Source organism: Sorghum bicolor, chromosome 9 (genome assembly GCF_000003195.3).
Source record: "Sorghum bicolor cultivar BTx623 chromosome 9, Sorghum_bicolor_NCBIv3, whole genome shotgun sequence".
Taxonomy (NCBI): Eukaryota; Viridiplantae; Streptophyta; class Magnoliopsida; order Poales; family Poaceae; genus Sorghum; species Sorghum bicolor.
In genome coordinates this window covers 37,342,194-37,359,134 of record NC_012878.2, presented here as the reverse complement: position 1 = coordinate 37,359,134, position 16,941 = coordinate 37,342,194, and the positions used below count along the sequence as shown (strand labels likewise).

The following is a 16,941-nucleotide window of genomic DNA, read 5'->3' as shown; positions in this document are numbered from 1 at the left end:
ATTATGAAGGAGGCATGAGCTATTCATAAAGAAATATGAGGAAATAAAAAGGGACAAGTGTCTGAAACCTTAAAAAGACAGGTCACGAGGAAATAAAAAGGGACAAGTGTCCGGAACCTCGATTCGAAAAAAAGAGAGCTCATGGTCCCTCCAACATAATATGCCAAAGACAGCTCATGGTCCCTCCAACATAAATTGTCTCATCCAGGAATATGACATTTCCCTCTCTGGTTATGAACATCAAATTAATACCACAATCGTTGATCCTACTACAATTAGGAGAAGGACAAAGCTATGTTTTATTTGCAAACTCCACTTACTCTCCAACAGACAAAATTCAAGGAAGAGAGTAACTTATTTTAAGCTATCCTACTCTGCAATCACTATAGAATTCATGATAAGCACTTTAAATTTCCACACTGCATGATGGCTAGATTAGTTTTATATAATTTAATTTCCAATTTATCCATTAAATGTTTACTCTTTATGATAGAACCAACCTTTTTCTCGGGACGAGTAAAAGCCTAAGTGTGCGGGTAATTGTTGACACCTGTTAACGCACGTTATTTATTAGCAACTATCTCTCCACCATATATGAATATCTACTAGAATAGGGTTATAACTGACAATTTCCATGAGTTTTGGTGATTTGTGTATTTTTCATGGAAGTATTCATAAATGCCTAAAAAAGATTTATGTGCTAATCTACGACAAAACTTATCCGCGATGAAACGACGTCACTAGAGAGATCAAAAAGGCTTCAGAAGACACCCGAAGCAGTGGGACCGGCAGAGGCCACCAAGTGGGGCCGGCCGGCCCCACCCCTGCGCCGGCCGACCCCCTATGGCTAGGGTCTGCTCCCCCTTTTGGAAGTTTCCTCCACCGCCTCTCCTGGTGCATCTCGGCCGTTGGTTAAGTCGGTTTGATCCAACAACGCGTATCCATTCCACCGGACTATAAATAGAGGGCTAGACCCCCATGGAGGAGGCCAGATCAAAAGATGAAGAGTCAGAGCATTAGATAGAGATCCACTAGATCTATGCTAGCAATAAAGATAGAGATTACAGAGATAGAGTAAAGGAGTAGAGATTCGAAGGAGTCTCGGCCAAGTCGGAGCTTCCTCGGGAGTTGTATTCGTCTGGATTCGGCTCCCTCACCCGGAGCTGCGTTCTGAGGTACTTTTGTATTTACCATTTTGATTCAAGTAAGCAACATGTTTTTATTCGTTCTTTGGTTTGCAACTCATATTATATTGAGTACTTCGATTTGATAGCTCCTAGGTTGGAGTAGTGATTCGTAGCATAGACGTGGTGTCTGGGCTATGGTTGCTTGTAGATGTCTCCTAATCAGCCGGACAGTGGTAGCTCGCGTAGGTGACTTTATAGCTACATTGAATCCTCTGTAGTCCACTTCCCGTTGATAGGACCGATAGGCTTATAGGCTCTTAATAGGAGATTACTCTATTTCTTCTCCTATTTGGGTTACTTGTCCGATAAGACAATATTATAGAAAGCTTACCGATTATTAGAACCAAAGTATATTAGCTATTTTCTCATTCTCAATAGTTTTATAAATTGATTGTACCCCCTTAGATTAAGAAGATATATAATAGGTCATAAATCACCTACTGTTTCTTTGGTTCGATATTAAAACCGGGTTGATCTTGGTGAAGTGCTGATCAGTATATATCTGTGCGCTTGCGGATAATCTGATTACAATCATTATTAGGGTGCAGTTAGTTTATACCAACACACGATAACTAAAACCGCCTGTAAAAAGATTTTGCCACTGCCGACTTTGAGCTCTTGTGTACTAGTATGTTTTTTATTCCCTTTTTCTCATTTGCTCGTGGGATTCTATCCCTGGTCGTAGAAGGGCGTGCATGCGTGCAGCAGAGTCGGCCGAGGGCCACGCGGGGTTTGGTTGAGTTTGAAGTCTGCCATCAAACTTCTTCACTTGTCCATCGGATTTGCTTTAGATATTTTATTAGCCCTTGATCTTAATATAGTTAAATCTTTCTGTGTATTTTTCTAGGTACACACTGGTTGAGATCCTCATCGGGGGAGTTTTTTTGGATGGACCAAGCTTAGTTTTGTTTGGTCAATTATTGTAGAGATATACCATGTCATTCTGGGAGATTCAATTTTTTTCGTTGTGTATTTAGAGCACATCCTCAGCATTGTAGCGATTGGACGTAATAGATAGGATGGGATTATATACAGGTCTGATTAGCCTCTATTAAAGTGAGTGTGTCTTGTTTTGGATAATGACAATGTTTTCTATGATGGTCTTTTATATTCTGTTTACAATAATTTACAGTACTGCTGTAAGCATTTAAAGTTGACGTATTTGTTCAAGTTTGGACTGATGTTTATTCTTTGAAGAGGACTGAAGCCGGAATTTTTCATTGTCTAAAAAAAAGCTACCAGGCTACCCACCTGTATATATAGGTATTTTTACCAACAAGCATGGGCATGGAACACCCCGGCTGAGAAGAGGGGTGATGGGGGCTAGCCATGCCATCTCCGGTCATGCTAGAGTAATACGTTTAATCTAAAATTTAGATATGCAAGCTGAATTACGATATATAGGCATTGCCAAAAGAAGACCACAAATGTTCCTAACTAATAGCAAGACTGGCTTCTTGCAGGAAGAGAAATTATGATTTGCTCTCTTCAAAAAGTACGACGGGAATCAATATGTATAGCATCGAGTCTCAACATAAATTTTGTGCTCCATCAGCATCAACTCGATCGAATTGGACAAGGTTGATTAGTTTGTAGGACAATTCTTGATTGCTTGAACTACTGCTTTCTCCACTGCATGTGCGTCGATTAGGCCCTCACCTTCTTCCTGGAATTTCAATAATAAACAAATATAAATCGGATTTGAACAGCAATTAGAGCCTACGCATTTGCTTATAGTGTAATTTTTTCGTTAGCACCTCTCCTACAGCTTCTAGACGAAATGAACCAGCACATGTAGCCCTAGCCTCAAGCACTGTGAGCCCAATCTCGTCAAATGCCTCAAGGATACAAGCAAGTAGTCCTGGTGGGCAGCTCTTGTCCATGAACACATTAATGAGGAAACCCTTGTCCAGGACTCCAACACTCACCAATGGTTGGCAAACATTGGCGTGTTGTGCAGATGCAATCTCTTGGTTTAGCTTCGCAATTTTCTGCTGTAGATCTTTGATGTACAATGATGCGTCCGCTATTATTGACATTTTATCCCCCTGCATGACACATGTGTTCTATAACTTCAGTTTCTTGGTCATTATTGAACTGAACTGAAAGATGAATGATTAATAAATAGTAAAAATGCTATCATTAGCAACTCTGTACAAACCACTTTGTGGTTTTCACATATCTCTTCGGGGATCAATAGTTTGGGCTGTTTATTGGTTCGGACATAATGGATGTTTGGACCTGTGGTTTACTATATATGGTGGTCATTCTGCAAGATGTTATCATGTCGATTGAATGAAAGAAATGAATGACTGAAAATGTTCAATTGACGAAGTGATTTAAATGATCATTGCCTCATTTGTGACAGAAAACAACAACTGACATAAAAATAGTTAACCGTAATAGCAATTTGCTGAAATTCCTTCACTTAGATAGCTAGAGGACGATGTGTATTGTTTCAGGAAAAAAAAACGAGGATATATGTTCACATACATAACAAGAGGTCGATGGATGTGAAATCGTCAACAAGAATGAACAACATACGAAAGAGAAGAAGATGGAAATTACCGCATGAGAATGAGTAACGCTGCGGAGAATCTGCAGCTTCTCATGCAAAACTCCTCGCTTCTGCTCCCTGGAAACCATCACCCTCAAGACTCTCCAGTTTCCCTCTGTATCTATCTCTAATCGATGTTGCCCTCTCTCTGCTTTCTCCTTGTTGAACGAGTCACCTACGGCGAGCCGAGCAGAGCTATATATAGGCATTTCTCCGCACAAGACATCCCCCTCCCCCCCCTCCGGCGCCGCGGGAGGAGAGTGACGCGGTTATACATGCACGGAAGTCTTTAAAGGCTAATGAATGACTGCACTTATTGTACAACCATTTTTCGGATACAGTTCAATTTTGACCAATTATATTGTAACAAAAATTAATGTTTTTACTCCGAGCGACACGGAATGATTTTCTGGACCTACAGTCTTTGTCTAGACAACACTAATTCAAAATTCTAACGGTTTAATTATATATAAAACTCATCCGTTGTTCGTATACTAGTATATATCTGCCATATTAGTAGAGCGTACGCAATTAATCAAGGCAGAAAATAAGCACAGATCGAGGAAATAAATAAATGAAAGCCTGATTAGACGAGGAAAGTTAAGAGTCGCCGATGGACACCCAGATTATAGGCCAACTCTCAGTGTGCAAGGGCAGGGAACTTGTATGCCGTAACCAAATGGGGTTCACACAGACACACGCACACATACACACATAAGGAAAGTACAAAGGAATGTACTTTTTCATCACATGACCCCTGACCGAATCAGGATGGTTACAAAACATCAAATTCCCCCCCTCATTGTTTCCCCCTAAACAAATGCCTCCTACATTCTCTACCCATTACTATATGACAATGCTTGGCGCATCAGTGCTTATGCCATGACCAAAGCATATGGCAAGGGGAGGTGGGAGCCACCACATCACCTGCATTGATCACTGCAAAGCCCCAACTTTCCAGCTCTTGGAAGATTAATTATCTCTCCCTTTTTATCAAAGATTATCATCTCTTCGACCTTTTCTATATGAAAGGAAAGATTAAATATTACCTTTCCCATTGGCACACATCAAGATTAACTGGTTCTACTGATGATTATATAAAAAAAAGATTAAGCAACCCTAACTTTTGTAAACACACAAACTAGCTACTTAGCTTATAGAGAGAAACGCGGGAAGAGGTTATATTTATGTATTGTGTTACAATCAGCTATATATTATGTCATCTCATCATATACATACATAATGGAATACAAGAAGAAAACAAAGGTTGCAGCATCACATACATACGTCTGCTAGCTCTGCCACGAACAGGAACAAAAACTCTCCACATACGATTTCCAGCTGGACAGAGCCACGCACGCATGCATGGCCCGGATGCGTACACGGGGGAGAGCATATATCAGCATGCACATATATACAAGCGAGGGTTCACAAGCGTACGCTCGCCAGGAATAAGGCTCGCGGTAGACGGCAAGGCGAGAGGCCGCCTCGTGAGCGCGCAGCTTTGGCGCCATCCCTCCCATGCTCACATACTACAGGGCTCCCGTGATCAGCCCTGGCCTTCCCTTCGCCTGCAGGCAGCCACGGCCACACCCTGCAGCAGCCCACGCCCGGCCGCCCGTTGCTAGGTGGTGGCTCCATCAATTCAGGTCGCATATGCATGCGAGCATACGCTCGCGCGCGCAGATATGCATGATGTCGGGATCTCGAACCCGCGGCCGGCCTCGATCACGGTTCGCGCGCGTCCAGTGGCCAGCAGCAGTGCCCGTGCCTCTGGCCTCGCTCTGGGGCAAGCCAGCTTGCCCGGCGAATGAGTGTGCGTCACGTTGGCTACCTGCGCCTCTCCAGTGCCGGTCCTCCCTTGGGCAAGTCGCGATGACCCCTCTACGCCATACTTATATAAAATCTTATAATATACTCCCTCCGTCCCTGAAAGAATCAATTCCTAAGATCCGTGTCAGTCAAACTTTTAAAAGTTTGACTAACTTTATAGAAAAGAGTAACACCATCTATAATATAAAATACACATTATATAAAAATATATTCTATGATGAATCTAATAATACTAATTTGATACTATAAATCCTAACATTTTTTTCTAGAAATTTGGTCAAAGTTTAAAAAGTTTGACTTAGGATAACTCTAGAAATTGACTCTTTCGTGGACGGAGGGAGTATAAACTAATTTTACTTGCAAAATTAAAGCAAATCCACAATATAAGTATTTTTAAATAAGTATTTTTTTAACATATCCGATAATTGTCAAGAAACAATATATAGACTAAAAAGTCACCAGTACAATAAAGCCCTGTATTGGCGGTTCAACATATTTGCACAGACATTTTTCAAAACCGTCAGCGTTGGGTCGGAAACACATTTTCCACTGGCGGTTGGATAAGATAACTGCCACACTGGCAGTTTGTTAAAGAGAACCGCCAGTGTAATTATATTTCCACTGGCTGTTTTCTTAACAAAATCGCTTGTGGAAAGTTTTCAAATATTCCCCGGCCTTTTTCAAATATTCCCTCCAAACCATATTATATATATATATAATATTCCTTTTTACCCACAGTAGTAGTTACTTCCATGTGTATATCTCTAGATTTAGGGCATTTATGACCCGATGAAGTGTATGTAGACGAAGTATATGGTTATACTAAACCATCTAAGATAGTATATATGTTAAGTATGAATGCATACATAGAGTATGTGGTTATACTTATTATATATACTACAATAGTGGCATTTTTGTAATATATTATAGAATACAAATTTCTTTGGAATCTTTCGCATGGTAAGATCTAGAGTATCTTAATATAAGTATATGAACATACCCAAACCGATAAACAAATATGAATACATACGTAATGTGGTTAATTAAAGATGAGAGTAATTACTCTCGGGAGTACGGAAAATGTATATATATATATATATATATATATATATATATATATATATATATATATATATATATATATATATATATATATATAAATCTATTGGATCATGTCAACTATAGGAACATATAATTTAATTATATTACATATTTATATACATCAAAGTTTATGCTTGCAAAGATTAATTAAATGTATACACATCACATATTACATACATCAAATTTTTCACCTCTGCTCTAATATTCATCTCGACTAAGGTTTAGTCTACTAATCTCCGTTAGCACTCTGTAGTCTGGCCTTGCTAAGATGCTGGTGGCATCGTGATATTTTCCTTCACATGAAATGACTTCTTTTAAGATGTCTGTGCATAGGTCCTCAACTATGTAGTATAAAACATTTTGGGTCATGTGCTTCACCTTTTTTACATCATATTTCTAGAATGTAAGGTTATAACTGCCATATATTTATTATTATAAGTAATAGATTTGTAACATCAATGACACAACTATATAAATCACTATTATATAAATCACTATTAGTATATATTACCTTAGAACGGTTACTTTACTTATGTATCTTCTGTTCTCTCTCATAAACTCGCACACATAGAATCCAAAGAGGACCAATCTCGCTCGTTACTAGTGGAACTACATAAAATTGCCAAGTGGTCATTATGGATATTTGTTCCATCATATATGATATGATATGTATTCATAATTTTCCATATGTAGGGGCCAATTATAAAACATTTGCAGTGGCTGCCCTGGTTTTGATGACTCGCACCTTCGGCCTTTAATCTTATAAAACTTATATGCCCTATGATCTCGAAAAGAATGACCATGTTATTCTCATACTCGATCTCATCGAAAAAGTACGAATGAACATCTCGGCTTACCGCTCGGCCATGAATGCTGCATAAGTTGAAGGATTATAATCTGCAGAGTCCAGGACCAGCACCTTTCCATCCCTAGGATGAATGATGAAGCAGATCCAGTGGTCCCTGCATGAATTAAATTTGTGATGCATGTGTATCCAAATTATGCATTTGATGTATGCAAACTCACACTTACGCAAAGTTATACGGGGTCACTACGGATTCCTTGTGTTGATACTGAAGCATTGGTGTCCTAGGTAGACGACGTATTTAGCTTCAAAGTTCTTCCTCATTTCATCTGTATGTTCCATTGCTTCTTCATGTGTCAACCCCTTTAATTCATCGTTATCTGCACCAACTATGAATTTTGGCTCATTTTCACATATTCTCATTGGGTTCGGATACCCAACCCTTTTACTGATATTAGACTGCGGATTTGGACCATAACACATCTTCTGCTGATCATATTGTATTCTGCAAGGCACAGATGCATGTCAAATATTAAAAAATTGATAGAACATACTAATAAGAACATATGTATGTGCTAGTATGTGTGACGGGTCCTGATTGGACTCTAACTCAGGGCGGGGGCCCTAGCCCCGGGCCCGATCGCCTTCCCGTTCGTTCCCGTGGCTTCTGGAGTCTTCTAGATGATAGAAAATTGTGTGGCACGTTAATATCTCTATGTAAACCTGACATGTGGGCCTTTCCTCCATATTTCTTGATAATGCCTTGCAGAAATAGACAAATAGCAAAACTCGTGGAATTCTGTCAGATAAAAGCCTAAGTTTGGGTGTTAGTTATATTTGGATCCTTTTCTTTATTCATTTGATGATTATATTTGGTACTTAAGGACCGTCAACAGCTAACACCATCACCATCACGGTTAAACCACATTAATCATCACGATCAATGCGTCAGATTTTCATGTCATTCCCCCCATAACCTTCCACACCCAACTACTCCGTAAGGGTCCAAGGCCGCTCATGTCCGAGAGCACGGCTAGTATACCAGTTTGATCAAACTCTGCGCAGAGGTGTGCACTTTTCCCATAAGTCGTGTTGCCCATATGCCCGGAGTTTGCAAGACCCACTAACATTGCCAAGGTGAGCGGGCAAGGAACACTATGAAGCCTTCCATAGGCCTCGTCTAACCAGTTAGGGCCGTGAGGTTTCCTTAGCAGGCATATATAGAGGACCCCCTTTCCTATGGCACATTTCCATCACGGCTATACACATAGGAACAAAAGCAGTTCTATACCTAAAGTGGCAAGCCCCTCTTGCGCCCTTTCGGGTAACCTCTAACCAGCTAGATGAGATCCTACTACTGAGCTAAAGTTAGAGCCATATAACCATCATGGTTGCACTGTATGTCCCGGATATTCGCTTACAGAGAAGTCCTTACAGAGGGTCTAGGTCAACCTGACCGAAGTCAATTGCACCATAGCCCTTTTACCAACATTTGTCATCATATTCATTAAAGTCAGAGTGATAGTAAAGTCTCAATTAATTAAAGCACTAGCAAAGCTACCCACATGCATTCTACCAATAGGTGTCATAAATATATAGTCAGGTAGCTAGGATGTCCTTAGGGTTATCAAAATTAGACACATGTAGATGCATAATTAATTAAGTGAATAGGTGTACTTGCCTTCGGTGAAGGGAAGCTGCTGCTGGTCCTGCTGCTCCTTGGAGTAAAAGGGATCACCCACGGACACGTCACCGTCTGCGTTCGATCGGTACCACACAATGGTATTTATGTTGTCGATGGAGTTTCTTGCACCCATTAGTGATGATGAGGAAGTAAACTTCCCTAACTAGATAGCTCAATTAGCGCTCGATCTAGTGCCAGCCATGTTTGAGAAGCCTTCTGATGATGAAAGACAGCATCTTAAAGCCTTGTTTGTTAAGGGCAGGGTTGATGGACAGCCGATGTCTAAGATACTCATTGATGGTGGAGCTGCTATCAACATTATGCCATACGCAGTCTATCGAAAGCTTGGCAAAGGGGATCAGGATTTGACCAAGACCGATATAATGTTGAAAGATTTTGAAGGGAATGTGTCTCCAGTCAAGGGGGCCATATGTGTTGAATTGACCATCAGCAGCAAAACTTTTCCGACAACTTTATTTGTCATCTGTGGAAAAGGTGCATACAATTTGCTATTGGGGAGAGACTGGATTCATGCCAATTGTTGCATTCCTTCTACAATGCACCAGTGCCAGCTTCAATGGGTAGGTGACAAAATTGAAATTGTCCCCGGAGATTCTTCATATGTCATTACATCGGCAGAATCAGATACTTATGAGAGGACCAGATGCATTTCAGGGGAAGTTTAGGAGAAGGATTTTCTCAAGGTTGCCAACTATGAAATCCCACCGATCCAAGCAGTCGGTTCTCATGAAGAGTTTTAATGGATAGGTTCACCGATGATGGAAAGTTAGGTCAGGGGTTTACATCGGCTGATGGTCTAGTAGAAGTAGATATAGGTAATGGCGATAAGCCAAGACCTACTTTTCATAGTGCTAAATTAGATTCTGAGTGTAAGCAGCAGTTAACCAATTTGTTAAAGGAATATAAAGATTGCTTTGCTTGGGATTATACTGAGATGCCTGGTTTAGACCGATCAATCGTTGAACATCAGTTGCCTATTAAGTCTGGATTTTGGCCACATCAGCAACCAGCACGCCGATGCAATCCTAATATACTCCCTGATATAAAGGCCAAAATAACTAAACTTATTGAAGTTAAATTTATTCGGCAATGTCGGTATGCCGAATGGATTTGTAATGTTGTCCCTGCTTATAAGAAGAATGGGAAGCTTCGTGTTTGCATTGACTTTAGGAACCTCAACAAAGTTATGCCGATGGATGGTTATCCAATGCCAGTTGCCGATCTATTGGTTGATGTTGCAGCTGGACATCGGATCATTAGCTTTATGGATGGCAATGCAGGATACAATCAAATATTCATGGCTGAAGAAGATATTCCCAAGACTGCATTTAGATGTCCTGGTCATGTTGGATTGTGTGAATGGATAGTCATGACTTTTGTCTTGAAAAATGCTGGTGCTACTTATCGGAGATCTATGAATTTTATTTTCCACGAATTCATCAGCAAGTTGGTGGAAATCTATATTGATGATGTGGTGGTTATGTCTGGATATTTCATAAGACATCTAGCCGATTTGCGAAAGGTGTTGGAGTGCACAAGGAAGCATGGTTTAAAAATCAATCCTAATAAATGTGCATTTGGTGTATCGGCAGGACAATTTCTTGGTTTGATGGTGCATCAAAGAGGGATTGAAATTAGTATGAGATCTATTGATACCATCAACAAAATAGTTGCTCCCACCAATAAGACTGAACTTCAATCATTGATCAGCAAGATTAATTTTATCAGACAGTTTATATCTAATTTGTTAGGTAAGATTCGTGCTTTTAGCCCTTTGCTTAAGTTAAAAGCCGATCAAGAATTTGTGTGGGGAAAAGAGCAACAATTAGCATTGGATAAAATCAAGAATTATTTGGCAAATCCTCCAGTTTTGGATCCACCATCAAGCAAGGTGCATAAGTTTATCTTAGTTGCCACTGATTATTTTACTAAATGGGTTGAAGCTATTCCTTTGAAGAAAGTAACATCGGCCAATATGATTGATTTGGTAAAGGAGCATATTGTTTACCGATTTGGTATTCCCCAAACAATTACTACCGATCTGGGTACTATGTTTACATCGGGGGAGTTTGATGAGTTTGCAATCAGTATGGGAATTAAGGTGTTGAATTCTTCTCCTTACTATGCTCAAGCTAACGGGAAGGTTGAAGCTTCTAACAAAGGGATTATTTAGCTCATCAAGTGGAAAATTGAAGAAAATCCTAGGAGATGGCACACATTGTTAAATGAAGCTTTGTGGTCATATCAGAAGGCATGTCATGGCTCAACCAAAGTCTCACCCTATCAATTGGTGTATGGGCATGATGCGGTATTACCATGGGAGATAAAAGCTGGTTCTAGGTGGATCTTTTCTCAAGATCAGTTAAATGCCGATGACCATGCCACCTTAATGAAAGATGAGTTGGATGATTTGGCAGGGCATCGGATGCGAGCTTTGATTAGCATAGAAGAAAATAAAAAGGGAGTTGCTAAATGGTATGATAAGAAAGTAAAGGCCAAAGAGTTTGCTGATGGAAATTTAGTGTGGAAGTTGATTCTACCGATTGGGACTAAAAGTTCAAAGTTTGGAAAATGGTCTCCTAACTGGGAGGGTCCTTATCGGATAAGTCGATCTGCTCCTGGTAATGCTCCCGGATAAGTCGATCTACTCCCAGAGCATTAAATGGAAAGTATTTAAAGAGATACTATCCTAGTATCTGGATGTAACATCCCCGATGTTACGGTTACTAAAATTAGATCATGTCATCATAAGCATTGCATAGCATGTTTGGTGAGCACATCCTGATGCACTAACTTAAAATAAGTTTAATTTGGTTGAATGTGCCAAGGGAATTAAAGTGTGCTTACATTGTGTATTGATGCTTGTGTTGGTTGCTAAAACCCTAGGGTGAAAGGTTTCCGAAAGATTAAGGGGGAAACCCTGATTTTTGAACCCTAGAATTGCCCCCTTTTGCACAATTTAAAAACCAAGCAAAATTTGAAGTTGAGTTCAAAAGCAAAGTTGTAGATCTTGTCAAGATGTACAACTTTGGTGTTTTGAGTTTTTAAAGTTTCAATACAAAATTCAAAGCAATTTTGAAAATACAGATTTCCGGAAAGTGTCCCCTTTTCTAATTTGAATCTCCAATTCAAAATCTATTTGGAATTTTGAAAAGTGACCAACATGAAAGTTGTAGAGCTCAAAAAGTTGAACAACTTTCATGTTGGGATTTTTTCAAGTTGTTGTCGAAAATCAAAAGTAATTTTGGAAATTCTGATCTGCCCCAATTCAAAAATTTGAATTTCCTTGAATGGGGTTTTGAAATTCAAACTGTTTCGCCAAATTAACCTATTTCCACTCAGATTTAGCCTTGGTCACCAAAATATGATTTGTAGCTTATAAAATTTTGCACAACTTTCATTTTGGTGGAAATTTGGCTTCAGTTCAAATTTTGGCCGAAATTTGCAAAGGGACAGAAAGAAGAGGGGATAAGGGCCAGCTACAGTGATCCGATGAGGATCACCGGCCCCTGTCCAGCGCGGCCGCCGCGCGCGCAGCGCCGCGTGCGTGCATGCAGGCACGCAGCCAGCTTGCTTGCTTGCGTCGCCAGGCAACGTGGAAGCCGGGCATCTCTTCCGTTCGCGATTTAAGCCTCTCCACCGGCCGACATGCTCCATTTGTTTCCCTCGCGCCCGACGCCGGTGAACTTCGTCGCCCTCGAAATTCGTCGTGCCCACTCCCTTTCCGAGCCGCCTAAGCACACCAGCAGCACCGCCCTGAGCTCCGCTATCAATTTCGCCCCTGAGCGCAAGCGCTAGCCCCTCCTAGGTCGCAACCGAGCCGCTTCTCTCCCGACTCTGGCCGAAGCGCCGCCGCGAGCACCTCACCGCGGCTAGGCCTGCTCTGAGCTCCTCCACCACCGTCGTTTGCTTCGCTGAGATCGCGGTGAGCCACTGATGCTTATGCGCTACCTAATTCGCGTTCTACTTGCTCGTAGTGGCCGGTGTTCGCTCGGCCGAGGTGGCCGTCCGCCGCGCCCATGGCCGTGGAAGCTAGACTAGGGGAGAGCGAGTGTTTAGGGGGTCCAGAGGTGCGCCATGAAGTGGAGAACACGACCAGCGAGTCGCGAGGGGCGAGGATGGCGCGGATGGCTCGGTCGCACCGTCGATTCGGCCGGCCGGAGCTTGAAGGCGAAGCTGACAGCGGGGGCCCGCTGTCAGCGACGCCTGAGTGGAGGCGAGGGCGCGCGCAGCGCCCGGATGGGCCGGCCTGCGGGCCTTTTGGCTGGGCCTCTCCCGGTTGCAATTTGTTTTCCTTTTTCCTTTTCGATTTAAAAGTGCTTTATGTTTGATTTTGTGTAATAAATTATGTACTGATCCAAAAATCATGAAAATTTTTGTATAGGTTCTATGAAATGCATAGAACACGGGAAAAATATTAGGTTATATTTTCTAGTAGTTTGCAAATATATAAAAATTGCCTCTTTTATTTAATGAATAAAACTTCTATGAATTTTAATAATTTATTGATATGTCCAAAAATCACCAAAATTTGTGTGGTGCCTCTGAATGTTATTCCCTGGCTCCACACATAATTTGGTGGCATTTGGATAATGTTTGAATAAAATATTATTATACCCTTAATTAATAATTAAATAATAATGCTAAAAAAATTAGATAATAATTAGTTAAATCCTCATAATTAGGGTTTGTGTGATTTTGGGATTGTGTGATGACCTGAGGTCATTAATCTTAATGACCTTTGGCATTTAATTATTGTTTGGTATTAATGCTTAATTACTGTCTTTAATACTTAATTAAGAATTAATTAAGGTAAAAGAGATTAATAATTAGTTAATTTAGGGTAATTATGAATTAAGAGGAATCTTGGTTTACAGATGCAACCTCTTGGGTAAAGACGCTAAGATGCTAAACAACTTTAATTATTGATTAGTCTGTGTTGCACCAAGAAGGCCAGTTGTACTTAATTTGGTCCTTCTTACATACCTGTCATACGCATATCATGAGCATACATCATTTTGCGTATAGTGCACGTGACCGAAGGAGCGACCGTTGAACCGAACCCCGAGGTCGGTGCTCCGTTCGAGGAAGTAGGATCCGAGACTTGGGAAGTCTTCGAGGGTCTCTCTCTGCCCTGCAACCAAGGCAAGCCTCGGATGCATTAACCCCTCCTTGAATATTTGAAATCTTTTATCACTTATGAATTGAAAATGTTGCATTAGGAAGTTGAGAATTGGGTTAACCTACTTGTTGCATTTATTACCTTGATATTTGTTATCTTGTCCTTTGCACCTGTTTTGTTTTAAAACTGCGTAGTGATGCTTAGCCCTGCTACTAGATAGGTTTTCAAACAAGAAAGTTTGAAGGGTTGTTGTGGAATACACTTATGGTCAATGATGTTTCAACTTGAGACTGGTCGGTGGACTTGCTTTAAGAATGGAGTCTTAAAGTAGTGTCTCCAACTGAGTCGGTTAAGGACTGGTCCGTTGATGGCCTGCTGGGTTGAGAATTTATAGTACTAGCCACTTGCCCTCGGTAAGCCCGGTCTTGTAATCCCTCGATGCGAACAGCTACTCGCGCACTGGGCGTGGAGCGATGGCGAGAGTAGCGTGTACCCACCTTACGGATCTGAGATGACCGGGAAACATCTAGATCGGTTGTAGGATGGTGGGGTACTGTGCTCTCGGGTGCCGCGAACCTAGTCAAATTTGAGGAGAGCTTGATTTGGGTTGACATATGCAAGATTTGGTTCTACATATGTCGGATGGTTAGGAACTCTAGCTGGATTGCTAAGCGATTCGAATCGTCGTTGCTCCCCGATTGGGAGACTCAATTCCTTCGACCCTCATCGTAGTTAAATATGCAACTAAGTGATAAAATGAGAAAGGGGGAAATGTCTCATGAGGTTCGGATCCCAATTCCCGGAGTCAGAGTGACATGAAGCTATGGCCGATGAATAGATAATATTTTGATTAAGGACTAGGAATTTACAGACTTGTATATGAGAAGCAACTAGATAGACTGTCCTCCAACTCCTCGACCTCTTAAGGAGAGGAATTCGTGGGTAAAACTTGAAAGTAAGGATGCACTATTAGTAAGCTTTTAGCAAAACACTTTGGCTCCTTGCTCAGCCACCCCTTGTCTACCCCAAGCCTGCATTCCTATTTTCTTCTCTTTTTCCACCGGGTAAGTCTTGTTGAGTACTCCCATACTCAGGGTTTTATAACCCCTATTGCAGGTGAAGCTCAGAAGCCGACCTATTTCGGACCCTGTTGTGTGTGTGTCGTCGAGGTTGACGACGAGGAAGAGTGAGCGTGACCCATGGGCAGGGTCTGTAAATTTGTAACCTGTGTACTAAAGTTTAAGTTCCTCCGCTGGACCTGGCTTGTAATAACACTCTACTATTTGGAAGAACTCCTTTTGTAAATTAAGTTATGTAATACTTCCGCTGTTTTACTCTAAGAGCTTATTTTGGTTTTGTGTCGTCTGTGATACTGCAATGTCTTCGCAACGAGTGATCCTGGTGTTAAGGTGGCCACTTGCTATCCTATAAGGGCGAGAAGAAGAAATTTTCGTTAATTGACCATCGCTGGTGGTCAAGACAAGCTTGTTTGATACGCCCCAAGTAGCGGTGCAATGAGCGTCATGAGATGCTCATCCGACTTCTAGAGCTGGAGGATCCCCGGCATCACCGTCAGAGGTCTTTGGGACAATGACAGGTGCCGGTGGGCCCAAACACTTAGGGGGTTCTGCCACAGCTGGTATCAGAGCATTCGTTGCTAAGGCGACTGCTGTATCTTTTGAAAAACTTCAAAACCCATTTGGATCCGATGCTATAAACTTGCCTCTTTTGAGTCCAAGTGCTTTAGTCTTATCTTACCCCTGTCTGTAGGCCTTCTTAGAATTTTTGAAGTGGTTTGGAGGAGCAACATAAAGTATTGCCCTATGTTGTAAAAAATTAAAGTAATATCATTATGAATTGCTAATAGGAATCGTAAGTACGTGCATGCATCATGATATATCACTTGGTTAAATTCCCTCCTTCTTGTTGGGTTGAGTTGCATAGAACCAATCCCATTCTTGCTAACCTTTAAGGTCCCCCTTACTAATCTAAACTTACCCTCTACAGGATGGGCCGCTGGAAGCAGACCCCGCGCAAGAGGACTGGTCCAAAAGGGGTCCCCAGACATCAGTTGGCCCCGCGAGGCGATCAAGCAAGCAGTAGCCGTTCACCGCCTCAGCAGGAGGTGGAGAAGTTGTCCGCTGAGCTGACCGAAGTGACGAGAGAAAGGATGTACAACGTCATGGAGATTGGCGAACTGAAAGCTCAACTATTAAAGCAAACACAAGCCACCGAGAACTGCGAGGCGATGCTGTCTCGTATGGTAGAAGAAAGGAACGCCGCTATTGCCCGAGAAGAGGAGGCCAGGAGCGCCCACAGGCACGAGCTGACCAGGATGAAGGCGAAGCTGGACAAAATCAAGTACCTTAAAGATCTGTACGTGAAGATGACGGCCACTGTCACCGCGCAGAGGGATGTCGCATGGCAGCGGGAGGACCAGCTACAGCTGGAGAAGCTTGAGCTGGCACATCATTTAGACACCGTCCACGACTTGGCAATGCAATATCGTGATGTTGCATATATCATCAGCTCCATCCACCTCCAGGCGAAGGAGAGATGGATACGGACGGAGAGTTGGCGGACGATGGGGATCTCGATCAAGGCCTCAGTGATGAAGAGGAGTCTGACTCT

At 41.7% G+C, this 16,941-nt stretch overlaps 1 protein-coding gene across 1 annotated transcript; it reads right to left on the bottom strand.

The window, feature by feature from the left end:
* LOC8066771 lies at window positions 2,568-3,999 on the bottom strand. Its single transcript, XM_002439540.2, has 3 exons — window positions 3,756-3,999; window positions 2,945-3,235; window positions 2,568-2,853 (listed from the first exon to the last, which is right to left on the bottom strand). Exons 1-3 carry the CDS (start codon window positions 3,951-3,953, stop codon window positions 2,773-2,775), a joined length of 570 nt encoding a protein of 189 aa, XP_002439585.2. The 5' UTR covers window positions 3,954-3,999; the 3' UTR covers window positions 2,568-2,772.